General features: G+C 48.6%; 2 protein-coding genes across 4 annotated transcripts in view; both read right to left on the bottom strand.

The window, feature by feature from the left end:
- LRRK1 (leucine rich repeat kinase 1) overlaps window positions 1-3,339 on the bottom strand; it is a 150,607-nt gene extending 147,268 nt beyond the window's left edge. The window contains exon 1 of one of the 3 annotated variants that reach the window (XM_016927549.4): window positions 3,205-3,339. The gene's annotated coding sequence lies outside the window, so the exon portion shown is untranslated. The remainder of the gene's footprint in view (window positions 1-3,204) is intronic. The other 2 variants (XM_063795446.1, XM_063795445.1) reach the window with 2 other exon arrangements.
- A 2,696-nt stretch (window positions 3,340-6,035) lies between these two features.
- ALDH1A3 (aldehyde dehydrogenase 1 family member A3) overlaps window positions 6,036-27,536 on the bottom strand; it is a 37,227-nt gene continuing 15,726 nt past the window's right edge. Inside the window, exons 7-13 of the mRNA XM_001142882.7 lie at window positions 26,437-26,550; window positions 24,153-24,255; window positions 21,598-21,782; window positions 16,670-16,834; window positions 15,083-15,240; window positions 13,882-13,956; window positions 6,036-7,942 (exon numbers count right to left, since the gene is read on the bottom strand). Coding sequence (XP_001142882.1) covers window positions 7,870-7,942; window positions 13,882-13,956; window positions 15,083-15,240; window positions 16,670-16,834; window positions 21,598-21,782; window positions 24,153-24,255; window positions 26,437-26,550 — 873 coding nt within the window. The 3' untranslated portion in view covers window positions 6,036-7,869. The remainder of the gene's footprint in view (window positions 7,943-13,881; window positions 13,957-15,082; window positions 15,241-16,669; window positions 16,835-21,597; window positions 21,783-24,152; window positions 24,256-26,436; window positions 26,551-27,536) is intronic.

Genomic DNA, 27,536 nt, shown 5'->3' with positions numbered 1-27,536 from the left:
TAGCAAAACCTGATTTGGAAAATCAACTTGTGACAGAGAGAGGAAGAGCCAGCAAGACAGAATCTGTTTTAAAATAAACGTTCCAATCACACATTCACATCCAGAAACTGAGAAGCACAGTTGCCATCTGCTTTCAGACACCTCCCCAAAACAGCTACCGCACATAACCAACAGCATTTCAAAAATCCAAAGGCTAGACATTCTTCCTGAAAACAGAAGTGTCTTACCATACAATGTTTTTAAGTTCTAAAAAAAAAAAATCTTAAAATTATTTCAGGCTAACCCTCACCCAGCACATTTTGTTCCCCTTTTCATTTTCAGTTTCCTTTTGAAAATCACTTTACCAGTGGAAGACACTGCCCCTGGAGCAGTTTTAAAATTCTAGTTACTATTTTGGCTTATATTCTAAGGTAGAAGTTTTAAGATGAGGTAATTCAAATTTTGCTCAATCTTTGCCCTCAAACGGATCTTTGCTTCCTCCTGCTTCTTTTGGGTCCAGAGAGGTGCCAACAAGTGATGATTACAAGTTACATGTCTTCATTATACACCCTCAAGAGGGCATCAAGAGGTTTTCAGCAGTAATGATGGTTTAAATGATTTTTCAAAACCTCATCAATTTCCTTTTTCCAACTATTTATACCTGCATTAATGAATAAACCTAAACATTTAATGGAAAAGAAAATAGATGGGTGCGGTGGTTCACGCTTGTAATCCCAGCTCTTTGGGAGGCTGAGGAGAGTGGATCACTTGAGGTCAGGAGTTCGAGATCAGCCTGGCCAATATGGTGAAAACCCATCTCTACTAAAATTACAAAAATTAGCTGGGCATGTTGGTGGGCGCCTGTAATCCCAGCTACTTGGGAGGCCGAGGCATGAGAATCACTTGAACTGGGGGAGGTGGAGGTTGCAGTGAGCCAAGATTGCACCACTGCACTCCAACCTGGGTGACAGAGCAAGACTCTAGAGAAAAGAGAAGAACCTGTCATTCATTCTACAAATATCTTATTGAGTTCTTTCTATGAAGAGGGAACTCCATGAGTTTGTGAAGCTGGTGGGGGAGCAGACAGCTAAGTAATTGCTATAAAGCTTCTGACAGCAGAGAAGCCCAGATATTTTAGGAGGCTTGGGAAGCACTGTCGATATCGAACAGTTAGAAGTCCCTTGCAAGCAAAGCATGCTAGACATGCTCATTCGTATCACCTAGTTCCTTTTTGAACCAAAATCCTGGTCAAAATGGTTAGCCCATGATTCTAGAAATCTCTTGAGTGCTATTTGCATCCCTTACTAGCATTGGCTTTTGCCTATAAAATGTGTTTAATGGGTTTGGGGGCATCCAAATATCTTGGAGCTGCAGGCCAGAGAAATATGTTGTTCTCAATCCCAGATGAGCCCAAAAAGGGTGGAGGAGAGAAATGCTCCATGAGTCTGAAACCACAGGTAAGTTAGGGTTGTCCATTCCCCATCCAGTCACTCTACCACCATGCACGGGGTATCTCCCTGTACAGTTATGGGAATGAGGGCACAGCAATAAGCAAGACAGATCAGTCTCTGACCCCAAGAGCTCCAGTGGAGACCACATGATAATTAAGGAGAAATTAAACAGATAAAGAAGGAGTACAGAATGGGGACTGCAGGGAGGCTGCAGAGTGAGGGATGTGAGAGGGAGTGTGGGTTTTCAGAGGGTGACCAGGGAAGACTTTCTGAGGCTGTGTGAAGAGTCAGGAGGCAGCAGTGCAGGGGACCAGTGCTGGACAGCAAGCTCAGCCAGTGTGGCCTGGGGCAATGGCCTGGTGGTCCGAGACAGCAGAGGCTGGATCAGCTGGGGGTGTGAGCAGAAGGAGGTCTCCTGGATTGCGTGCCAATTGCAAGGAGAAGCTACTGAAGGACTCCATAAAGAGGACTGATATGGTCCGATTTACCCATTTAAACACACAGACACACACAGACGCACACTGCTATATAGAGAATGGAGGAAGGGGGAACTGAAATCCTACAGTAAAGAGATGCTGGTGCCCTGGACAAGGGCCGGGGTGGGGGGTGGGGGCATAAGAAAAAGGGGACAGATCGGGACACATTTTAGACATAGATTCAACAGACTGAATTTTTTTATCTGAGCATCCGAGTTGACTGCGAGGTCACTGCCAGAGACATCGACTTTTGGGAGAGGGAAAGGTTGGCTGACCGCAAAACCTCCCTTAGGAACAAATTAGGCGTGAGGTTAGTTTGTTATATTATTTTCTCTTTCAGGACATAGGCAAAGATGAAGAAAATCAAATCATAAAAGGCGTCTAATGTTAACATTTTCCAAAACTGTGCATGTTCTAGCTATCCCTTTAATGTCTGGGCATTTTGATACCCTGTGAGTGACTGGCAAACTCTATAATTAGTGTACACGGTGAGAGGTTTGCTGAAAGCTACATGCCCCTGTTTCTCTACCTGTTGCAGGGGAAGTGTTTGTGGGAGAAAAACGTCGTGGCCTCAGACTGTGAAGGGGTAGGTTGAGACGGCCGCAGAGTTCTCGAATCCTCCACCAGCGTCTCCTCGCGGAGCCCGGCCTTCCTAGGCTTCCTTCCCGCCTCCCCGCCTGCCAGGAAGGTCCCCTGCAGCGACCATGGTAGACACAGCAGTGGTATCTGCGCCAGCCAGAGACCACCCGGGCGAGAAGCGTAACCCAGACGTCGAGGAGGGTGAAGCCTCGCTGGGCCACCCCCGCAACCCCAGGAAGCCCCGGACCAGCGAGAGGCTCCCGGGCGGTCTCTGGCCGACACCCCGGCCCGGGCTCACCCGCGCGCTCACTCCGCCCGCCCCCCGCTAAAGGGCTGGGTTTGCTCCAAAGGCGGAGGAAGCCTATGGACCCCCCGGTGTATCTCCCGACCTGTGTTTCTTGCCTCCGCTTCCCAGCTTTCCCGACCCTGTCCCGTACGGGGATTCGGGGTTCCCTGTCCGGGCCCCGCGCGCTCCCCTCCCGCAGGCTGGCTGGGCTCCGGGCGCGGCGGGAGGCAGCGGGGACGTGAGTCCGGGGTCGCCCCACACGCCCTGCGCAACGGCCCCCCGTGCCCGATCCCCGCGGCCGCCTGGAGCGCAGAGGCCCGCGGGCAGGCAGAGGCCGAGGCTCCCCGCGGGCGCCGGGCGCGGGCTCTGGGTTCCCCGGGCGGGCCGGGAGGCAGCCAGGCCCCCGGGGGGCGCCGGCAGGAGCAGCGCTTACCTGAGGCGGCGGCGGGGCCGGGTGCGGGCGCTCCGGGACGCGGGGCCGGGCGGACACACGGGCGGGCGGGGGCCTGGCCCTTCCCACCGCCGTCTGCCCCCCGCGCCTCGGGCCGCCCGCCGGGGCCGGGCCCAGACGCACTTCCTCAATCCTGAGGCCGGCGGGCGGGCGGGGAGGGCGGCGCGCAGAGCTCGCAAGGCCGCCGCCAGCTCTCCCAGGGCGTCCCCTCGGTGGCCGCCTCAGTTTCCCTGGCCGTAAAACGCAGGCGATCGCGCTCAATGCCCCGGGAGACGCCGGGGTCCGCGGGCCCTTCTGGCACCGGGTCCTGCTTCAGGTTCGGGCACCCGGGTCCCTCCACGCGGGGCGAGCGCGGCGATGAGATTGGTCCGTGCTGCGCTCAGCCCCGCTTTCACTATCCCTCTGCTCCAGGGGCAGCAGAATCAGCAGATGAGCCCCCGGCGTGCATGTGGCCCACACGCTCCGGCCGTAAAAATTAAACAGACAGGGAATATTCATTTGTGCAGAGCTCTCTACAGGGCAATACAGAAATGTGTCGTTCTAAAGGGTTAACGATTTGCAATTTGCATATCCTCCAACACATGGATTTTACTGATTCGGTTATGGATGTGTGCAAAGAATTTGCTGCTCGGTGAATCATTGTTAATTGTCGGCTTTGGGGGGAGTACATAAAACGTGGAATATTGGCAATTTATCGTGTTTCAACCTTTTATAAAGGTGTCACCAGGCTGCTGAGGCTAATACAGAAACGCAGACCATAAAAAAGATCTGCGTCCACGCTGCAGGCGGGCCTCACACGGAGCTCCACGTGTGGACCCAGGGACAAGGCCTGCTCAGGAAGAGCAGAGGGTTCCACGGCCTGCAGGACCAGCGCCCTGGGCTCCTCTCCTGGAAAGTTATGACTCGCATGTTCCCAGGATTTAGCGCGCATCTCCCCCACCCTCACTGCCATTTCACAGAACCCCGGCAGCTGCAGGGCTCCTGCAGGACCTCCCGGACGCCGCGGGGCCGTGTTCCCTTGAGCGGCTTCTTGGGTCCCTGGTTGGAGAGGGCACCACCGAGCAGCTTCGCTCGGCTCCTGGGAGGCTACTTCTGCCACTGGACGACTTTCCAAAAGGGTGAGCGCAGCTCTGCAATCCTGTTCTCACCCCTGAGGGCCTCACACCAGTTTGCAGGAGCCAGCAGTGTGATTGCCACCGACAAGTTCCCAACAATTTGCAGGGCGTGGTGTCCTCAGTGCTGAGAGAGCCCCGCGACGGCGGTGCAGCTCCTCCAGGGCGCTCAGCCCCGCCACCTGGCGCCACCGCGAGGGAGCGCAGGCCCAGGGCCCGGGCAGACGCTGGAGGGGACGCGCCAGGTGAAGATGGGGCACCTCCACTTCCCTTCTAAATGAGCCTGGGAATAGGCTAGGAAATGTCCCCACTGTAGAAGACAGCAGGAACATCTGACACGCGGATAACCTGTGCTGAGCTCGTTATATTCCCAGCATTTAATTCTAGCCATTAGGCATGCCTTAGCCACAGCTTCGCATAGGAAGGTTATTGCAGGTAAGTTAAGATTCCTTTCCACTTCTTCCTAAGGGTCGCTGACCCATGGTTCTCTAGCTTTTGCTGGTAATCCCACCCGGATTCTCAGCACCCTAGGTTGGAATGACCCCTCCTGAGGCGGGTGGGGTAGCTGGAAGGCACCTCCCTGAACTGACTTTTCTGCCTTTTTGAACGTGCAGTGGCTGAGCGCTACTTCAGTGTTTTCCGGTTGTCTTTCTTCAGCCCAGTACGCAGTTTCCTCGGACAGTCTTCCTTGAGCAACTTCCTAAACGCCCTTCATTATCCCCCTTCAAGCTCATGCCTAGGAGCAAGGAGCAAAGCCATTAGAAAGGCTTCATCCACCAGCAGGAGAAGCTAGGACATCCCAAAGGGTCCACTTCTAGAGAGGTGCCAACCCCCACACGCACACCAGGCACACAAATGCATGTGTGCACACGCATACCACACCCTCCAACTGTCCCCAGAATGGCTCCCTTCAGGGAGTCATGTTCCGGGACACCAAATGAGGGAAAATATCCTTCTCCTATAGTTTCCTGCTCACATTTGGATTGAGAAATGGGATGTCTCTAAATAATGTGTCTAAATTCTCTTAACATAAGTGCATATGTTACGAGAGATCTGACCCCAGCCTCCCTTAAGTTTTTTGTTAAAGTGGTGCTGCTTTGCCACCCATGTCAAAATGATCTGGGCTTTCCACATCAAATGCAAGGGATGAGCTTGGAGGACATACCCCAGTACCAGCAATGATCTTGAACCAATGGCAGCGTCAGCTCACAACGTGGTGATTGAGGCTTCTTGGTTAGAAGCTTTAGAAACTTGAGGTCAGTAAAACCCAAATTGATCCTTTCTCTAGATCCTCTAGATTTCTCTAGAGGAAAAGGTGACAAAAACAGACACTTGTGCTCACCGTCAGGGGCACAATGCTGTCCGTCAATCCTCATGCAGTCCTCCCCACCATTTCCCACACTGACATCATCACTACTTTATGATAAAAGGAGACTCAGGCAGCTTAGATGACAGCTGAAACTCAGCCAGCTATGACATGGAACCTCTGAGGCCCAGCTCCTTGCCTGGTCAACCCCCAAGCCCACAGAAATGGGTTTCACACTCAGGCAAAGCACTGGGCCCGACTGACTGAGCAAATGTAATTTTATGCTTACATTATTGATCCTGCTTTAATATCAGCCATTTCGTACAGGTCTCAGAAAGAGAAAGGCCTGCCATCGAATTCAAATGACTTTGGTCTTTAAATGAAAAAGCATAATGTTTCTCAAATATCCAATTTTATTTTATCATTCTCGCATTGTGGAATGCGATCTGCAGCTAGGATCGGAATTCCCAGGCCTATAGATTTTTAAACCACACCACAGGGGTAAACCTTAAAAGAAGTGAAACCTAACACTATATATATTTCCATTTCTAAATACAGTATATTACAGAAGGTTAAATATACCACCTCTGTGTACTTACAACTATAAAAAGATACAATAACTATACCAATTATAAATAATGTAGCATTTCATATTAAAGACATTATCGTACAATGAAAGAATAAGAACCCTCTAACGTATCACTATCAAGGTTAGCATCTATAGCTACTTGAGATAAAATACTGAAAATTCAGTGTATGAAGCCAAATCCTGATTTAACAAGTTATTGGTAGTATAAGTGATAAGTGTTAGCTGATGAAGGGAAGGCAAATGTGGTCATTTATATCTCTGACAAGGGTGATAGGCCCATTTTATACATGGTTTTCATTATACACACACTGGTTCTGATACGGGCCCTCATTTTATTATTGCCCTCCCCAACTTAATTTGCAAACGTAAGCACTACTTTCCCAATTAGGAAAGTACTAGTTAGTAACCATGAAAGTATCCGAATAACACATTTGTTTTTGTTTTTGAAGCTATATGGGAACACTTTCAGTTTCCCAAGTTAAAACATGAAATTGCACATCATCATTTGGATCCCTAAAGAGGAAAAGAAAAATTCACAACCTGCCAGTGAAATACTCAGGCCACTTGGATGAAGACCGAGGTCCTCCATAGAATCCAGGTGTTATTTACTAACTAATCAGAAATTAATATCAAAATAGGACTTAAAAATAACAAGGCTGTGTTATTACAGCAGTCTTTCCAGTTGTGTACGCTTTACTAATCTAAATTGGGTAACAGAACTGGAGAAAAGGAAGGCTACACAGACTTATCATAAGCTGTTAGTGAACACGATAGAAATGCATAATTTGTTAAAGCGAATTGCAGCTCTGATTTGTCAAATGAGGAGGTGAATTATCCTAGGATTTGCTATGCTGTTGTGGCGTTCGAAGATTGGATCTTTAGCAGCAAAGGTAACATCAACAATATTTTCTGCTTAAGAAAGTGCCTTGGTTAAGGTAGACCGTGATATCGTTTTTGACTAAGCTCTCTGGGCTATTGATTCTGTCATATTCCAAAGGCAGTATTGGTTTGAAGCTGAATCGCACGGTCAATGTCAACATGCAATCCACAAAGACCCTGGCGCCCTTCCACGGTATGCACTAACCAAAACTTTCTCACTGTGAAATCCTTTTAAAAAAAAAAAAAAAAAAAAAACCTTACTGTGACTCCTTTCCCAAGGAATGGTCCCACCTTTACCTCGGAAAGAGGCGTGGCTTGCTCTGTAAGCAGGTCCACCCTGAGGAGGCCACAGGTGCAAGAGCCCTGCTTGCAGAACACACGGGGGTTTTCCCACATTCTTACTGGAGTCAGATTCGGCAAAGCATTTCAAGCAACTGCTGGACACTTCAAATACCACTCCCTGTTAACAACGCCCTGAGTATCTCACTGTCTCCAGGATCTGGTTTAAAGGGAAAAACAGAAATGGCCAACAGCTCCCTCCCCAGGCAGGACTGCGATTTCACAGACAACCTATAGGCATCCCCAGTTTGGTGAATAAACAGGAGAGTGAGAGGAAAACAGCAATCATTCAACTCCAGTAGATGTAAAGCCTCCAGAAGAATGTGTCCTGGGAAGGTCAGAAATGTCATTGTTTTTCTCCAGCACATTTCATCTGCCACATTCCGCCGTCCGATGTTTGAGGAAGGAGCCCCGCCTTTCCTTCAGGGGTTCTTGTCGCCAAGTTTGATGGTGACAGTTTTCACTTCTGTGTATTCGGCCAAAGCGTATTCACCTCTGTGATCACAGAAAAGAGGAAAATTCAAAATGGGTACCTCCCTTAGCCATTGTGTAGAAACTGTTCTGAGGCTTCATCATTCCATCAGGCCGTTGGAGGCTTATGCAAAGGTTAAAATGTGACGATCTCATGGAATAATAGCCAGGACTGTAACAGCACTAGTAAGTGTCAGTAGCTGCATATGTGACTTAAATGTAAATATCAAGGTCTTCTTCTGTGTGATGCTTTTGAAATGGCCAGGACTAAGGGTTTCCCTTTAGAGAATGAAGGGGATTTTAAAAAAGTAAAGAGGTGAATTCCCTGGGGTGTCAACAGAGAGCAAAACGAGAGGGCCTGGTGGACGGTGGGGTGTGTGTGAACGAGGGAGGAGCAGAAATTACACTGGGTTGATAACTTTGAGATGGCAATTGGGAGCTGCTTGAAGAGGAGACAGAAGAGGCAGAGGCCCAAAGCTATTGGCTGGGGATGTGGCCAGAGGACCAGAGGGAAGAACACCAAGGGCCTGAAGCTGGCCTCAGAGTGCACAGCTGGGGACCAGCTGTCAGACAGTGAGGCCAGCCTAGGGGGCGTGAGGGAAGCAGACGTTAGCACAGACTGGACACGGGGAGGCCGCAGCCTTTGGGTTCACATCCTTGGTATAGTTCCTTTCTTTAAATCTTGCAGGGCTCAGGTGATCCTTCCCTGGCACCATGGGCTGTCTTCAGGGTAGCTTCCCTTCCAAGACCCAAGAGGCAGCTTTGGAGAGACTTAAATCCCTCTAAGCGCTTGATCTGCTGTCAGGTGAAGAAAAATGTGTGCTTGTTTAGGAAGAGATGAAGGTAGAGGTGGCCACTGGAGTCTCTGTAGTTAAAAAGACCTGTGACAGAATCCCATCTCCTCCCTTAGATCAATGGTTCTCAAAGTGTGGTCCCCAGACCAGCAGCATCAGCCTCACCTCTGAACTTGCTAGAAATGTAGATTCTCAGGCCTCCCCCAGCCCTACTATCGTAGGCAGAATAAGGATCTCCCCAAAGGTATCCAAAATTGGATCCCCCAAACCTGTGAATATGTTGGGCTACAGAGTGAAGAATTAATGTTGCAGATGGAATTCAAGTTACTAATCAATTGACTTTAAAAGAGGGAGACTATCCTGGATCATCCAGGCAGACCCAGTGTAATCACAAGGGTCCCCAAAACTGGCAGAAGAGAGGCAGAGCAAAATGAGATTATAGAAACAGGTTCAGAGAGCAGCAGTGCTGGCTTTGAAGATGGAGGATGGGGCCACCAGCCTAGGAATGCGAGCAGCCTCTAGAGGATGGAAAAGGCAAGGAAGCAGATTCTCTCCTGAGAACCTCCAAAAAGGAATGAAGCCCTTGATTTTAGCTCAGGGAGACCTGTGTCAGATTTTTATCCTATAGAACTATAAGATAATAGATTTATGTTATTTAAGCCACTAATGTTATGGTAGCTTCTTGTAGGAGCAATAAAAGACTAATAAACTTACTGAATCAGAAACTCTATGGTGGGGCCCAGACATCTATATTTTAACAAGTCCTCCAAGTGATTCTAAAGCATACTCAAGTTGGAGAACCACTGGCTTAGAACTATGTTGCTTATATAAGTTCTTTGCCTTCCCTGAGCCTCAACTTCATCAACTATCAAATAGGAATACCATCACCTCCTTGTAATTATAACAATTACAGATAATCATGTAGAGCCCCTACTACGTGTTAGGCAGAAAATGAATGGTAGGTGCCATTGAGATTTTTAGGTCATTTCCTAAAACAAATAGTTCCAGAACCCATGAAAATAAGTGAATTATTTTATAATCTTTCCTAAATAAAACACAAAATATAAAAGCCATAAACAGAATGCTAAATTCTATTTTTGTAGAGCAGAGACTCCATTAAAAACTCCCAAATGACAAACTAGAAAAAAAATTTACAACACTGGGTGAAAATCAGAGTGTGATTTTCCTTAATATACAAAGAGCTCTTGCAAACCAACAAGAAAAACACAAATACCCAAATGGAAAAATCAGCAAAGGACAGGAATAGTTAGTTTGCAGAAAAAGAAATATGAATTACCAATAAGTGTGAAAATGGTGCTCAATGCCATCATGATTAAAGAAATGTAACCAAAACAGTGGTGAGCCCATTTTTCATGTGGCAGATTACTCAATTTTAGTAATTTATTCTGAAAACAATCTCCCACAAGTGTATACTTCCACTTGTATGCACAAGGAAGTACATCAGCATGGTTTGAAATAGCAGAACCCCTTGGAAATACACAAAAGTTCCTCATAGGAGATCATCAATAAAAAGAATGGAAGGATATCCAAAACCCAGTCTCAATAACGAAATGTAGCTTGCTCCCATTTCATTTGAAAACAGAAAAGAACACACATATATAAATCCATTGTATGCAAATAAAATGCACAATACACTCTAAAAGTGAGAATACAATGTTGCATTGTAAAAATTCAAAGCCAATAATTATTTCTCAAGTTAGTAAAGAAAAGAAAAGAAAAGTGATGAAATCAGATTGAATTAACACATAACTAACACATGCAGTAGGATTAAAGCATTCCTTTAAGAATCAATACAGAGCTGCTCTCATTCTTTCATTTCTGAAGTTGCTGTCCTGGTTCAAATTCTTGCTGCTCTTATTCAACCCAGTGGGACATCTCCTAAATGGATTCTCAGCCAGTCTCAACCACTTTGCAGTTCAAAGCCATCCATGAGCCCAGCCTTACTCCTATTAAACCTCAGCAGAATGTCAGGAGGCACTGGGACTGGTGGCTGTGTTGTTCACTGCAGTATGCTCAGAGCCTAGCATCATGCCTGGTGAATCAAAGATGCTCAAGAAATATTTGCCAAGTGAACAAAAGAATGAATGAGCAAATGAATGATGGAACAACGTTTACCTCTAACAAATGGGACTGAAGGTCAGGGAGGGAAGCCTTGACTTTCCATATCTCTATTGTGTAGATTTTTTGGTTACTATATCATTTTTATTCAGAAGAAAGGCTCCCAGGAGGAAGAGGAATTTCAGGCTCCATCCTGAGACCCGCACAGAAACAGCTCCCGGAGGGGCCCGTGGGTGGGCGGCCAGAAGCCAGCCCAGTCCAGGTGGCCGGGGACGGGGAAAACCATGGAATCCCCCGCACGATGCTCCAGCATTAAAAAAGGGGAACTTCTTGCAACATGAAGACATTAATTAGAGACAACTGAAGACAGAAATTGGTTTTCCAGGCAGTTTCTAGGCTCCTTGTGAATTATTTTTAAATATTTTATCAAAAGCCTTGAGAAAATATCGGCCAAGGGTCTAAAAAACAGACATTCAAAAAAGTCCCGATGGAGGCTAACTGGCAGGAGGACACATGGGCTGTGTCCAGTGAGTCCTCACCAAGCCCTGCTCTGTGCCAGGCGAGGGGGTGTTAAGGAGCCAAAAGCACTGTTAGGGTGGCAAGAGGGAAGGTTGCAATGAGGGTGAATCACCAGTGCAAAGCAGTACACACCAGGGATTGGGGGCCCTGCAGCTTCTACGCCCAGGGACATTTGCTTCGGGGACTGGAGTCCTTGCTGTGGCGTGAGGCTGTGTCTGGCCTCTGGGAGGAGGACTGTGTGGGGTCTGGGTTCCCCAGCCCTAATGACCCAGCTGGTTGAAGGCAGCAGATGAAAGGAGACAAATGACCAGGCAAACCCTGGGTGGCCTCATGAACAGGTGGCGGACAAGGGTGATCCCTGTTGAGCAAGGTCCTGCACTGCGGTGGGTCCAAGGACTAAGCTGCCAGCATTCATTTCTGACTGTCACTTATCAGCTTCCTGCGCCATTTTCTCATCTGAAAACAGCTGGACCCATCTCATGGATGGGCGTGAGGATGGTATGAAGGAACGGGCACAGAGAGCTCAACCGAGCCTGCTGCAGAGTCTGTGCTCAGCAAATCCCAGCTGTTGCCAGTACTGTTGCTGTTGGAGGGCCCAAGAGGGGACCCTGGTGACCCCAGCCCTGGCTGCCTGTCCCTGGAGGGGCAGGTGTAAGAAGTGATGAAGCAGGGGCTCACAGAACTCAAATGCAAACAGGCCACTAGAGGGAGGAAATGCAATTTCTGCAAAGGGGTTTCATGGCCAAGAATTACTGATGTCCACTGAAGGCGAAGCCAGCCATAGGGATAAGGGGGAAGGCTAATGGACAGGCTTCACTCACAAGTGCAGACGCCTTGGAGTATTTGCTGAGAGTCAGGGATGGACTACAAAGCAGGACTGAGGTGGGAGGGGGACAGGACCCCAATTCCACATAGACTGGTCAAGAACATCTGTTTGGGGATGGAAGCCAGGCCCATCTCTTCACAGCATCTTTAAGAATCTCAAAAGAGAGCCACAAAAAGGCCCCAACCAAGGCCCAAGGTGAGGGGAAGCGTTTGAGTCTGTTCCCGCTGGAAGAAGTGCAAACAAGGGACTACATTTGTATATAAATAGGACAGACTAGTGAAATAAAAGGAAGAGTTTGGGTCCCTAGAGATGTCCCAGGAACCTGGGGTGTTGTCACAGATGGTTCCTTGGGAACACTGATCCTACAAAATGTTTGTCCACACAGGCTAATAAAATCCTGAGCTGGGGAGAGAAGACAGTGTCCGGCTGGAAACCACACATCTCCACTCCCGGGTTGCTCTAGCCAGCTCTGGGCATGGGCCAGACGCAAGAAGTTCCACCCATTAATCTAAACCTAGGGAACTCATTTTCCCAGCAGGCAGGACAAAAAAGGAAGTGTGGAGGGGTTTGCACACACAGTGGAGGGGTTTGCAGTGGGTTTGCACACACACGAAGGGGTTTGCAGTGGGTTTGCACACACAGTGGAGGGGTTTGCAGTGGGTTTACACACACAGTGGATGGGGTTTGCAGTGGGTTTGCACACACAGTGAAGGGTTGCAGTGGGTTTGCACATACACAAAGGGGTTTGCAGTGGGTTTGCACACACAGTGGAGGGGTTTGCAGTGGGTTTGCACACACAGTGGAGAGGTTTGCAGTGGGTTTGCACACACTGAGGGGTTTGCAGTGGGTTCACACACTGAGGAGTTTGCACACACATGTGGAGGGGTTTGCAGTGGGTTTGCACACACACATGGAGGGGCTTACAGTGGGTTTACACAGACAGAGGGGTTTGCAGTGGGTTTGCACACACACACGAAGGGGTTTGCAGTGGGTTTGCACACACAGTGGAGGGGTTTGCAGTGGGTTTACATGCACACGTGGAGGGTTTGCAGTGGGTTTGCACACACGTGGAGGGGTTTGCACACACAGTGGAGGGGTTTGCAGTGGGTTTGCACATGCACGGAGGGGTTTGCAGTGGGTTTACATGCACGCGTGGAGGGTCTGCAGTGGGTTTGCACACGCATGGAGGGGTTTGCAGTGGGTTTGCACACGCATGTGGAGGGATTTGCAGTAGGCTTGCATATACTGAGAGGGCCACAGAGGCCCAGCAGGAGGTGTTGTCATATGCCTCCTGGGAGGAGGCCCCTACTAGGCTCAGAAAAAAGGACCCAGCAGGTAGGAGCCTTACCTGGGTCAGCCTTACCTGTCTTCACTGCTGTGAGTGGGGAGTTGTGTGAATAATGACACCCCACATCTGGCAAAAGTACACTTTTTCAGTTCTGCCTGTGTCCCCGTCCAGGGAGCTTTTGTCAAATATCCACTGAATGTCCCCAGCATGATGGGTGCTGGGCAGACACAAAAGCCGAGGCCTGGAGGGGGGCAGGCTGAGGATGTAAGTGGGAAGGGTGGGCTGGAGAGAGGAAGGGATGGGTCCCCACCCACCCTAGAGGGACACAGCTGGCCCAGACAGAGCGGAGGTGTGGGGGGGACGGGGTGTCAGCAGATTGGAGCCTGTGTCACTGCCTGCAAAGCGAGTGGATCTAGTGTTCAGCCCACGGCAGGCTCAGAATGATGGAAACACTTACAGTTCTCTGCCATTTCCTGACATTTTAAAGCCACCAAATGGAGCCTGTGCGTAGAGGGCATTGTAGCAGTTGATCCTAGAAAAGAATGGAAGAAAGCTCAGAGTCATCTGGAGAAGACCCCCTGGCTCCTGGCACTGCAGCCACTGAGCCCCCAGTGCAGGGCATTGTCTAATAAATAGTCTTTTGCCAAAGCTTCCTTGATGAAAACACAGTGTGCTCTCAACTTTTGTCTTCTCATTCTTCCCATCAGCAACTAAAATTTGGAAATCCTCAAGTACAGAGTGTGTTTCATTGGGATAGGAATGAAATGATAAGGGGAGAAAAAAGAAGAGAGGGCCAGGCATGATGACTTATGCCTGTAATCCTAGCACTTCGGGAGGCTGAGATGGATGGATCACCTGAGGTCAGGAGTTCAAGACCAGCCTGACCAACATGGTGAAACCCCATCTCTACTAAAAATACAAAAATTAGCTGGGCGTGGTGGCATGCACCTGTAGTCCCAGCTACTGGGGAGGCTGAGGCAGGAGAATCGCTTGAACCTGGGAGGTGGAGGTTGCAGTGAGCCGAGAGTGTGCCACTGCACTCCTGCCTGGGGGAAAGAGCGAGACTCCATCTCAAAAAAAAAAAAAAAAAAAAAAAGAAAGAAAGAAAAAGAAAAATCAGGGTTTAGAGGAATAAGAATTAGCTTTGAAATGAGACAGAACTGACCCAAAAGTTCTCCTGCTTCCTGGTTATATGATTCTGGGCTTATTGCTCAACCTCTCTGAGCCTCAATTCATTAATCTTTAATATGGGGATCACAAAACATAATCTGCAGAATTACTGATGAGGCAGAGACTAGTATCCACATTTTGCAGATGGGCATGAACTGCTTTTAGAATCAGAATGGAAAATAAAGTTGGAGGGGCAGTACAGCACAGGGGTCACAGGCACAGGCACTGGAGCCCTCTCGGCCATCTGCTAGCTGTGTGACCCTGGGCAAGTCACTTCATCTCTCTGTGCCTCAATTTTCTCATCTCTGAAATGGAGACATAATGGCAGCTACCTCAGAAGATGATCATGAGGATGGAAGGAAGCACTGAGATAGGGCTTGGTACATAATATATAATGTAAACAATGAGAAACTCTCAGTTAATAGAAGAATAATGAACTTAGCAAGAAGCAACTCAGGAGAGCTGAAATACACACACAGTCAACTCACCAGACCGTTCCAGACTCTAAGGCAGAAGCCAACTTCAGGGCTTTGTCGAGATTTTTTGTGAACACGGCTGCTGTGAGTCCATAGTCGGTGCTATTCGCTCTTTTTATCACTTCTTCGATACTTTTGAACTTCAGTATTGGTTGCACTGGCCCGAAAATCTATGATTAATTGCAAGAATGGCAATGAGAGGCATGACTGAATGGAAATGCATGCTGTGAACAAGCATTTCCTTCTCTTTACATGTTTTTCATATGCCCAGAGCACACACATGCCTGAAAAACGATGATTAGAGAAGAAAGAACGTCCAAACATTGCTGCAGCTGCATTGCCATTGGAGACTGAAGGGAAGGATTAACATGAAACAAAAATAAAAAATAATAACAAAAAATATATGTTGTGTTTAAGATGTCTTGTTGTCATCAGGGATTCCGAGAAACCCAGCCAGAGAGCCTTGGAGTAACCCATAGATGCACAGAACACAAAACCTTTAGGTAACTTTTTTGAGAGTTATCCTGAAGGATATCTGCAGGCACTTTGTAAGACTGTGCTCCTACCTCTTGGAGCTGTGTTTTCTACCAAGGAAGACACCCTAGAACGTTTCCATAATAACTACCAGGGGAAGGAATGACACAATATTCACCACAGTTTGTGACACAGCAAAGAAAAGGAAATGGAAGAACTAAGGCTTGAACATTTAAAGGTGATTTTGAAGGGAGCTTGTAATTGATTCAATATTAGACATAATTATAAGCCGGCAGGATGGTGCCTGGCCTGCCAAAATACCTTCCGGGTTCCCCAGGACCTCTCGTCACAGGGATGTTTAAGGAGCTGAGCTTTATGCCATCACGGCACATAACAATCTCAAGGAAGACGCCTCTGAAATACCTGCCCCAGAAAGCCCTTGGCAGGGACTCATCCTTTTATGGGCCCCAAAATACCACGTCCAGGGTCTAACCTCCCGGGATCCAGCTCTCCTCTTACGAATGCTGTGTGGGAACCAGTTCCCGTCTAGTGTAACAGTGGAGTTGAAAGACAAAGATTTACACTCTTATGGGAGGGGGGAGTCTCCTTAATTTCCCTCATTTTCAAGATGTCCGTGGTGGAAAATGTCAATAAAAATTCCAGCTGTGACATGTTCCTTGAGTGAACACTTGAAACTCAGTCTAGGGGCACTGAAGGCGGCTTTGGGCCCTGAATCCACAGGTTCTTGAATTGATTCCTGGCAAAACCCACAGGTGGCAACAGTTCTCCACCTGCGGCTGCATGACAGACTCAGGGAGCGGGTGTGTTAGAAAATCAGAGAGGGCTGGCTGCTCCCAGAGAGGGTGAGCCATGAGTGAAAACTAGCTAGAACACACAAGGTACCTGCTGTATCATGCTTGGAGTTCGCCAGAGGCAGGACAAAACGGCTTCCCTAGGGACCCCAAAGGAGAGGGGAAAGACCACACAGAAAAAACAACGACAACAACAGCAACAAAAACAAAAAAACACTCAGATCACAAGGATTTCTGGGATCCCTGGGCCCTAGGGAAGGACTCGTGTTTGAAAGGCCCCGCAAGTCGTAGCCTTGCCACAGCCCCCTTGTACCTCCTCTTTGGCAATCCGCATGTTGTCTGTGACTTCTGAGAAGACAGTGGGTTTGATGAAGAGCCCCTTGTCTTCCATGGCTGAGCCCCCGCATTCCAGCTTGGCCCCTTCCTTCTTCCCACTCTCGATCAGCTCTAAGATTTTGTCGAACTGCTTTTGATCAATCTGCAAAACACAAACAAGAAGTACAGCCTGGCTTTCTTCTGGGCAGTGGCTGCCATCTCATGTTTTCAGTGGCCTTCAACATGATCAGCCATCCTCCCTCTGCATGTTCTTGTCAAGCCATGATCCATGTAACTAATGAGCCTTGCAGGCAAATATTCCTCTGATGCACAGAGCTGGGCTCTTTGGAGCAGGGGAGAGATGGGGAGATAGACTAGTCTCATCCTCTGGAGGTTTGGGACATATTTACACTTCTATCTCCCTTTTCCATGCAGCAAAGTTAGTCCATGAGTGACACAGGTCTGAAGTGGTCACAGTCTTTCTTCTCCCAACTCTTTACATTCTACTCAGGTTGCCAAATTTAGCAAATAAAAATACAGGATGCCCAGTGAATTTGAATTTCAGAAAAATGACACATAATTTTTTTAGTATGTCCCAAAACAATATTTGGGATATACTTAAGCTAAAAGTGCATTTACTGTTTATCTGAAATTCATGTTTACCTGGGTGCCATGTATCACCTGGCAACCCTGTGCCCTGCTCAGTTGGCACCATGAATCAGGGTAATAGTTACTGGAATTCTCCTGTCATGGTGCAGAGAAGCGAGAAGAAAAGCTAACCACCTTACTCAACACCCCTGGGGACAAAGCAGAATGAGCCTCCAGGTGGGGTGGCAGGGCTGCTCCTTGGTTGGTGGTGGGAACAGCTCATGAGAAAGACTCTCCCTTTTGCTATCTTGTCTAGACGTCTCCTTGGCTGGAGTTTGCCCTGTGCCACCAGCCTGACCCAGAGCTTGTGAACACGCTACTGACCAGTTGTCAAAAGCGCACCCTTTTGGGAGACTGCTCAAGAGGGAAAATGCTCTTTCTGCCCCCTCCACTGGTCCTGCTTCCTGAAATCTATGGGAATCTTGTCCTTTATCATGATCTGTGGCTGGTCTCCCTCCTCTTTGGCTGGGAGAGACAAAGCTTTACTAGGTTTACTTTAGCTGGGATTTTTAGATGGGAAAACTGGTTTCATTTCAATGATCATAAACAGAAAAACAAGCAAACCCAGTGGTGCAATTGGATGATGGTCTGTCCTGGAGGAGCAGGAGAGAGGGCATAAACCATGCATGCCACTTGACCAATCATCTCATGAAATATGGACCCAGTTTAAAAATACTAACTCAGATCCATACCTCACACTTTATACCAGGCCAAACTCCAAACCCAGTTTAAAAATACTGACTCAGATCCATACCTCACACCTTATACCAGGCCAAACTCCAAACCCAGTTTAAAAATACTAACTCAGATCCATACCTCACACCTTATACCAGGCCAAACTCCAAACCCAGTTTTAAAATACTAACTCAGATCCATACCTCACACCTTATACCAGGCCAAACTCCAAATAGATCAAAGATATAACCAGGAAAAACAAAACCATAAAAGTTTTATATGTGGGAGAGTTATCCTGCCAACTTGGAGTGCCTTCTAATGACTCAAAATGCAGAAGCCAAAAAAGAAAAGATGTATAATTTTGAGTACGTAAAAAAAAAGGGGTGGGGGCAAAATTATCATAACAAAGAGCAAAACAACAAACTTGGAAAAAATATTAACAAGTCATATTCATAGAAAGCTAATCTCTCTACTATGTATGTAAAGAGGTCTTAGAAGTGATAAGAAAAATGCCTAACAGCTTGCAAGAAAAATACGCAAAGCACATTTGATAATAAAGGAAATACAAATGGTTTTTAAATATATAATAAGATGTTCTACCTTACTTATTATAAGCGGTAGATGCATATTAAAATGAAACAAGATAGCATTTTTAACTCTCCTATGGGCAAAAATCCATATTCTGTTGGAAAGGGTAAAGAAACAGACAAGCTTCTTGAATGTTGGTAGGAATACACGTTGGTTCGGCCTCTATGGAAAGTAATTCAGCAACACTTAAGGAAATCAGAAATGTGTTCCCACTTAGCAACCCACTTTGGGAAAGCTGTCCCAGGGATTTCCTTGTGTGTGTGTGAAATCACATACTCTGAGGCCTTGTGTGTGACTGCACATACCCGCATGCTAATCAGAAGATGTTACTGAAATTCTGGTGGCTTCATCCAGCAGAATTCCGTACACATGTGAAAAAGAATCAGGCAGGTTCCCATGGACTGGTATAAAGAGCTCTTCCAGTTTTTTTAGGGAACAATAAACAAAGTGCAAGATGATATACTATCATGGAAACTTCCGTGTAAAAATAACAAAGGCAATCAGGACTTGCATTTATCTGCTTGCATGCACACGAAAACATTCTAGAGGGAAACATGAGGAACTAAGAACTGGGGATACTGTGGGGAGAAGGGTAAGAACCAGGTGTACAAAGGTGGGGGCGGGAGGGGCGGGAATCCTTTCACTATAGACGTTTTTAGGCGTTTTGGGGTTTGACCCGTGTATGTGTACTCCACTCAAAAAAAGTAACAAAAACAGCTTTGCAACAGATCCCAGAAGAGCTCAAGGTTCTCTCAACTTCTCTCTGGGTGAATCAAGTCTCAGGTTAACAGTTCCAGATGCTGCTGAGCTGCTCTTCTCCTCCCTGAGGGGCCAAAAGGGACACAAGGGCTTCACCCAACTGCAGGTCCTCCCTGGCTGCTGGGCATATGCCATCTGGAAGACCCTGTTTGTCCTGCAGGCAGTGCTGGGTCCCCGTGGAAAACCTACACATCCAAACTCCACACTCCCTGGAGAGTCCGTAGGAACACATTGTTTAAATCTAATAATCCTCCATGAAATGTCAGCTGGTGCCTTACAGTACAGGAAGAGAGACCTGCCAGGAAGTGAGATGACGCAGCAGGGCACAACACCAGAAACAGGGAAATACGGCCCCCACAGGACTGGCTCAAGGCTGTGCTCGGCTCTCTGCCCGGAGGACGCTGCCGGATCCTGCCCAGCCAGGTGGCCTGCATAATGTTTATGTGCCTCGTTGCTCAGTTGCCAAATAAACCTGAATGATTTTGGAGCATTCCTGTGAGCGCTAGCCCGGCCGTGGACCCGGATCTAGGTCAGCTAGCTGTTTTACAGGCATGAGACAGACAGGACTATTTAGACAGCTGTAAGTCCTCTCAGAGTAAAATCTTATTACCGTAGATGAAAAAGCACTTTGGAAGAAAAAAAAAACCCCAACAGCGTTCTAAAATAATATGCTGAGGTTAGATGGCTTTAGTGAGCTTTCAGAAGGACTTTGAGCGGTGGCATAAATGCACTGATGAAATCAGCACCCATTCTGCCTCTATCTGTTCTCTTGGAAGAAATCGGTGTATCTGGCCTCAAAAGTCAAGACTGAGACATCAGACATAAGCCAAGAAAAGAGCCACGGAAAGAGGCTTACAAATAACGATGGGGTAAAAAAGTTTCTTCTGTATGGGGATCAGTTCACATATTTCCCACTGATTGTGGATTAGCTTTAAAACTCACGGCGGATTCGATAATGACTTGTGGTCATGTTTGCGTTCAGATCTGAAATCCAGCCGAGGCCATTAGACAACCTTGTGTCACTGACCGCTGGGTTTGGGGCACAGGCTGGGCAGGCAATGACTGAGGAGAAGGAATGTTAGCCACAAGAAGTGCTTTCTGCCAGGGTCACGTGGCGTCGGAGTGTGTGGACTGGGGCCAGTGGAGGGTGGGCACTGATGGCCAGAAATGCACCCGTCCTCCACGAGGCCCTCCCTTCTTCCCCAGCCAGGGCATCCCCACAGGACAGCCTGATGTCATGCACAGACACTCACTGCCACCTAGACTGGAGAACCTGTCATTTAAAGCTTCCTCCTGTTTAAAAATAAAACGTGCCCGTAATTGAATACTTCCTAGGTGCCATGAAATTCTCATAATATTCATTGATTACTCCCATTCTCCAGATGAGGAAACTGAGGCATGGAAGGATTTTTGTGACTTTCATAAAACCCAGGGCCAAATCTGAGCTCAGATCCACAGCAGCCTCCCCTGTAAACATGCAGTGCTGTCACAGTAGGGGAAGTGGCAGCCTCCCGGGATAGACACAACTGGGTAAGTCAGGGACATGTGACTTGAAATTTCATGGCTGGGGCAGGACTTTGGCTAAAAGCAAAGTGAGTGACTGTTGAGCTCCATTTCAATAATGCATGGGATGGTCAGGCTGCCCTCTTTTAAATATTTATCCATCTGCTTCACTTCATAATTAGTAAGAAAGTGATACAGGATGTGCCGTTTTAAAGAGGATATTAAATCTCGTGGTTATGATCATTTTCATCCTGTCCTTGGCTTCCCAAACTCATCCTCCAGAGACATGTTCCTACTGCCTGGAGATACATTCTCCTGCCCCAGGCTCTCTCCGTCTGGGATTGTTTGATTTCTGATGGTTCACCTTGTCCTGTAACCCACGTGGGCTCGAGGGCCTCGGGCTGCGACTGAGACTCCAGGCCACACGCTGCCTGCACTCTGCTGCCTTCAGCCAGCCTACAGCCCCTTTTCTGTAGGGAGGTCATCCTGAAGAGTGGAGGGTTCAGGCAGATGGCCTTCTGCCCTGGGAACAGCGCCCTCCTCCCATGCCTCAGTGTGTCCTGCCCCCTTTCGTGAGCCCCCGGGACCTGACAGGATTGTGTTGCTGATCAGTTTCTAAAGGAAAGAAAGCCTCCTGGGCAGGACAGGTCAGCATTCCTTCTGCGGAGAGGGACCCTGTAGGCGGTTGCCATGGGACTGCCTGCTTCAGCCCCTAGACAAGCACCATGGGTTCAGACACACCAGGGGGATTACCTGAGGCCCCTGTTCTGTTTTGACATCGAAGGGGTCTCCCACGGGCCGTTTCTTGGCATACTCCACGCTCCGCCTGACAAACTCAGAGTAGACCTGCTCCTCCACGAACACCCTGGAGGCTGCCGTGCAACACTGGCCTTGGTTGAAGAATACTCCCTGATGGGCACACTCCACTGCCAAGTCCACTGGAGGGGGAGGGGCGAGGGAGGCGGGCGGAGCGAGAGGAAGCGATTAAGTCGTTAAAGCAGGACTGGTGACAGCTGCAATTCTAATTGCCCACACAAGAAAACAGGCCCCAGGATGGCTGCATTTCAGAAATTAATTTTGTTTGCAGACTTTCCCAAATAGAGAGGAAGGCAGAAAGGATCTGGGGGTCCACCAAGTTTGGGGTTAAATCAATTCCCTGACTGCAGGACTTCTCAGTACCTTTAATATGCTAATAAGCCCAGAGAGTCACGGCACTCCCCATTTCACTTGCCTTTTTCTAGAGGACTCCCCTCCCCTCCCCTTTTTCTAGAGGACTAATGTTTTATAGAATAAACTTTGGTAATTATTGATGTAGGCCCACTGGCGAGAACTTCTAAAGAAGCCAAAATGTTCCACCTTGAGTAAAAGAAGGGTCTTATTAAGTAAGACAACATCATGTGTGTGACTCAGAAGGGCTGACTCTAAGTTGCAGAGCTGACATTGAACTAAAACCAGTTATTCAAACCGAGCCAGAGGGTGTTATCTTGGGGGACACGCTTAGTGGATAAGAATGGTATTGGGATGTCATTTACATCTACAGAGGGGTTTCTAGTGTTCAACCCCTGGCTGGTTTCATCACCACCAACCCCCGCACTATTGCTTGCTTAAGAAATGCAGCTTTCCTTTGCATAGAGGCTGGCAGCGGCTCTGGGCATTGGAAGGTGATCCGTTCCAATTCCACAGGGGCTGCTCCAAGGGACTTTGCCCTTGGCTTTGAGAAGGAGGCTGCTCCTATCTAGCTGAGTCATTTGTGCAAGTTTCAGTGGCAGCAGGACAGCACCATAAGGTTTGGGGGTACCTCTCTGCACCCTTGACCCCTGCAGCTGGCTGGGCCAGGTCCCAACTTGGAACTGCCCCTCCTCATTTCCTGCTCCTGACGGAGCTAGGGGTGAGGCGAAGGGGCAGGGGAATGGTGGCTTGTTACCCTTGATGTCTTGCCTGGGATGCTGGTTATGTCAGGATGTAATTTGTGGCCTGGCACTGCCCTGATGAGGAGAAGGAGGTGGCTACACAGCATGTCTTTATGACCCTCGTAAGTAAAACCGAGCCCCAAACACAATTAGTCCCGTGCTTTAGCTGCAGTATTCCTCCCCAAGAGGAGGAAGATGAACTTCAGTGCCGGTGGAGGATCCAGATACGGTGGCACAGGAAAGCAGAACAGGAGTCCTGGCTGTTTGGGACTCCAAATGCGAGTCGCAGTGCCAGAAATGCTCCATGTGGCTCCAAAAACCACTGGCTATTCATAGCACTAATGGTGCTTCCACAAGGGAACGCTGACCCAGGCAAGAAATGGAAAGTCCATCTTCACACCCAGCTCCCCTTTCCTTCCTGAGAGCCTGTGTCCTCCTCCTGTCCTTTCTCCCATTGTGAAAGCCAGCTGCCAGAAAGGAACTGATATCAGTCATTTACACCTTAGTAAGAAATTGTGCCAGGGTCATTTTTCTTGGGGATATTTGCAACTCCAACCTTATCTGAGTGTGAAGTGAAAGGCTTTGTTCTCCACGACAGGAATTTCTGGCACCCGTGGACAGGTCGGGGAGGCTATTCTTTAAGGCAAAGGTGTTTCAAGGCACTTGGGAAGTCACACCTTTTGATAGCTGACCCTGTCAGCAGGTGAATGAATGCCCAGCCAGCCCTTCCTTCCCTCTTGTGGACATGGCAGCCAACAATAGCATATATTTTAACGTCGTGTCATTTGGCTCTGTCAAGACACAAGCTATCCTCAAACTGCTGGGCAGGTTGCTTTCCCAGGGCAGGGGTGCAGGCCTAGAACCAGGCAAAGAGGGTAATTTGAAGGATCAGTTGCTACTGCCCTCCTCTGATTTATCAGGTCTGAGACACAAGGAAAGAGCATCTCCACTCTTCAGGGATCTTAAAACATATGATAGGAAATGTGACTTGGAGGGGAGAAGAATGAATGACTGGGAGTGGGCAGCACCTGCCCTCCCCACTCCTCCCAGGGAGCTCCGGAGGAGAAGCCAGACCTGCTCCTCATGACCCCAGCTCTGCAGGAACAGGCAGGTAAACTTAATGTTAAGGCGCAGAAACAGGCAGCCTCTCAGGTGCCACTCAAGCCATGTCGTTTTGGCAGTAGAAGGCAGCTTTCTGCTAGAAGTAAAGCTGGCATTTTGATGTCCACCTGCCTGTCTGCGGCTGGCTGACTGTGGGCAGGATGCCCACGGTGGAAGCGTCCCCACTGTGTGTGCATGCATCTTACTCTCAGTTGGTTTTGAATTCAGGCCAGGAAGTGGGGAGAGATAGATGGATGCCCTGAAGCCCCAGAAAAGCCCAGGAGGGCAGAGACTCACAGTCAGCATCTGCACACACGATGCAGGGGTTCTTCCCCCCCAGCTCCAGCGTCACCCGCTTCAGATTGCTCCGGGACGCAGCTTCTTTAACCAGTTTTCCAACCTCCAGGACAGAACACAGATCACAATTTACCTTGGATGTTGCTGAACTTGGCCCAGGTGTAAACATCAGCGAACATTCTGATCAAGCCCGGGTGGCAGTGCCACCACCTGGCTCTCGGCCCAGGCGCTCCAGGCCCCGATGCCGTCCCTTCACTCTCCTGGCCTCTGCCAGCATCTCCTCCCATGCCAGACCATGACATCCTGGGATCCTTGGTCTGAGCCGCTCCACTTACAGGTGTGAGTTAGAGCCTCTGGGAGCCCACACAGCTGGCTGGGAACAGGGCTGCCACCCGCTAACCTGTCCTGGTGCCCGTCCTTCTGAGCCCAGCAGGCTGGTCCAGCCAGTCTGGTAAAGGGCTTCAGGGACCGCAGGGTGACTCTTCTACCTCTCACTAGAAACAGCTGAAATTCCAACAGCCCGGTAGGGAGGTGGTTCTGTGTGGCTCTTTGGTGTGATCTGAGGGAACCTCCAAGTGTTAGAGAAGCAGCGAGGGCAGCCAGCCTTCAGGATGAGAAGGAGCCGATTCTCTGGAAACACACTCTAAGACTGAGGCTGCCGCAGACAGGCAGGGAGTGAAGGGGTGCGCTATGAGCAGAAAAGCCACTCACCAGTCATGCTCAAGGCCCCCACGGGGTCTCTCCCATTGCCCACCGTACCCCTGGAGGGGAGGGCTGGCTCACCAGTCATGCTCAAGGCCCCCCCGGGGTCTCTCCCATGGCCCACCGTACCCCTGGAGGGGAGGGCTGGCTCACCAGTCATGCTCAAGGCCCCCACGGGGTCTCTCCCATGGCCCACCGTACCCCTGGAGTGGAGGGCTGGCCCAGCGTGACTTGGTGACTTCTCTAGGGCAACAAGTAAAGCCCAGCACCACGAACTTCAGAGCTGGGAAGATCCTCAGAGACCAGTGCAGACACGGAGGCCTAGAGCCAGAAGCTAGCAAGCCGCGGCCTGGGCTCTTCCGGGTCTGGGACTGTTTTCTCCAATGCTAAGGTGTGAGTGCATTTTAAACATCAGCAAGCTCATGGGTGATGGCTGAATGAGGTCTGGAATCCATCCACAGGGCGGTGTCTGTCCCCAAGGAGAGTAACAGCATCCACCAGGGCTGGACTAACTAAGGAGGGGGATGGGGACACTGATTGCAGCGGGTGTTTTTTTCTTTTTTAAGTACAGAAGAAATACTTTCTCACTAAAAGTAATTCCACATGGAGATGTATGTAAATTACAGGGAGAAAGCCTTCAGCTTCCCTCCCGCTCTGCCCCGAGCCCACCCCATAGCTGGCCATCAGTAAGGATTTCTTGGGAATCCTTCCAGATAATTTCTACTTCTACAAGCACACACTTCTACGAATGGGAAAATATTATGGGTAATTTTCTACCGTTTGCTGTTTTGTGCTTCAACAATAGATCGTGGACAACTGTCCTTGTTGTAACGGCTGTAAAACATTTCAGAGAATGAATATAACATCTTCGAAAGTATGTCCCTGAAGCCTCATGAGAAAATTTCTCTAAGTAGTTTTTTCTTGTTTTGAAATGGAGCTTCTGAATCGAAAAGTTTTTCACTTTTAAATGTTGGATGAGTGCTACGAAAACACTGTGCATCTTAGGGCAAGTGTCGCTGAGCACCTGCTTCCCCATATTCTCAGCAGTATCATTTCAGTTTTTAGCAATCCGGCAGGCAAAAGGAAAGTCTGATTTTGTTTGAATTTGCATTTTCCTGATTACCAGCAAACTAGTTTAAGCTTAATGGGCATGTAGTATTTCTATTCTCTGAACTGCCCATTTTTCTACCGTTCAGTTTGGTTTTTTTTTCCATTGATTTGTAGGAGCACTTTACATATGATGGATACAAATTCTTGGAGCACTGCATGCATCACGACTATTTTTCTCTGAGCTTGTTATTTATCTCTTAATCTTAATTATGGTGTTGTTTGACAGATGAATATTTTACATTTCTACTTTATCTTATCTCTCAATCTTTTCTTCTAAGGCTTCTGAGTTCTATTAGATATTTATTTAGTTTGGAAACTAGACCAGTGACTTTTTTAACTGGTTGTTATGTACTAAAATATGGTCAAATTTAGAAGAAAAACAAATCATATTAAAGCCTGTCAAAGGAAAAGCTCATGGGTGTCAAATAACGCGCCCCTTTCACTTTCCCCAGCACCCTGTGAGGAGGGTTACCTCTGTGGAGCCGGTGAAGGCGATCTTGTTGATCTGAGGGTGAGAAGAAATTGCTGCTCCCACTGTGGGCCCGAATCCTGGCACGATGTTCACCACTCCTGGAGGGAACCCGGCCTGGGAAGAAATCAAGATAGCACTTGAAGAAGAACGGACTTCATCCACCACGGATCCACATTTGGGCCGAGAGAGCCGTGGCTGCCTCACATCCCCACAGGGAAGCCTGGGCTGGGCTGGATTTACCCAGGACCCAGAAGCAGTTGACCGTGGGCACCCTGGGAGCTGACCTGGGCTTCTCATCCCCTGCTGCCAGCCCAGTGTGCAGGCTGGGCAAGGGGAGATGCCGACTTCTCCTTCTGGGGGGGACCCCATCCCAAAGTGATATGCAGTGCAAATGTGTGGTTATGCTTCAAGGTGGCCATGGCCCGCCTGTAGCACAGCACCTTTCCATGTGGGGGGTGTGTGTGTGTGAGGGAGAGTGTGTGTGTGTGTGAGGGAGAGTGTGTGTGTGTGTGAGGGAGAGTGTGTGTGTGTGTGTGAGGGGGAGTGTGTGTGTGGGGGTGTGTGTGTGTGTGTGTGTGTGAGGGAGAGTGTGTGTGTGTGTGTGTGTGTGAGGGAGAGTGTGTGTGTGTGTGTGAGGGAGTGTGTGTGTGTGTGAGGGAGTGTGTGTGTGTGTGAGGGGGAGAGGGGTAGCTTGATCAGAATGCCCTGCCCAGGATCAGAGGCACCTGCAAAATATCTGCCGAGAGCTTCAGTTTTGTCTTTTCTTCTTTTTTTTTTTTTGAGATGGAGTCTTGCTGTGTTGCCCCAGCTAGAGTGTAGTGGCGCGATCGTGGCTCACTGTAAGCTCTGCCTCCCAGGTTCACGCCATTCTCCTGTCTCAGCCTCCCGAGTAGCTGGGACTACAGGTGCCCGCCACCACGCCTGGCTAATTTTTTTTTTTTTTTAAGTAGAGATGGGGTTTCACTGTGTTAGCCAGGATGGTCTCGATCTCCTGACCTCGTGATCCACCCACCTCGGCCTCCCAAAGTCCTGGGATTACAGGTGTGAGCCCAGTTTTCATTTTTTAATCAGACCCGTTATTATTCCAAATGGTGACAGGG

This window comes from Pan troglodytes, chromosome 16 (assembly GCF_028858775.2).
Source record: "Pan troglodytes isolate AG18354 chromosome 16, NHGRI_mPanTro3-v2.0_pri, whole genome shotgun sequence".
NCBI lineage: Eukaryota > Metazoa > Chordata > Mammalia > Primates > Hominidae > Pan > Pan troglodytes.
The sequence above is the reverse complement of the archived record's forward strand: the minus strand, read 5'-3'. Positions and strand labels throughout refer to the sequence as shown.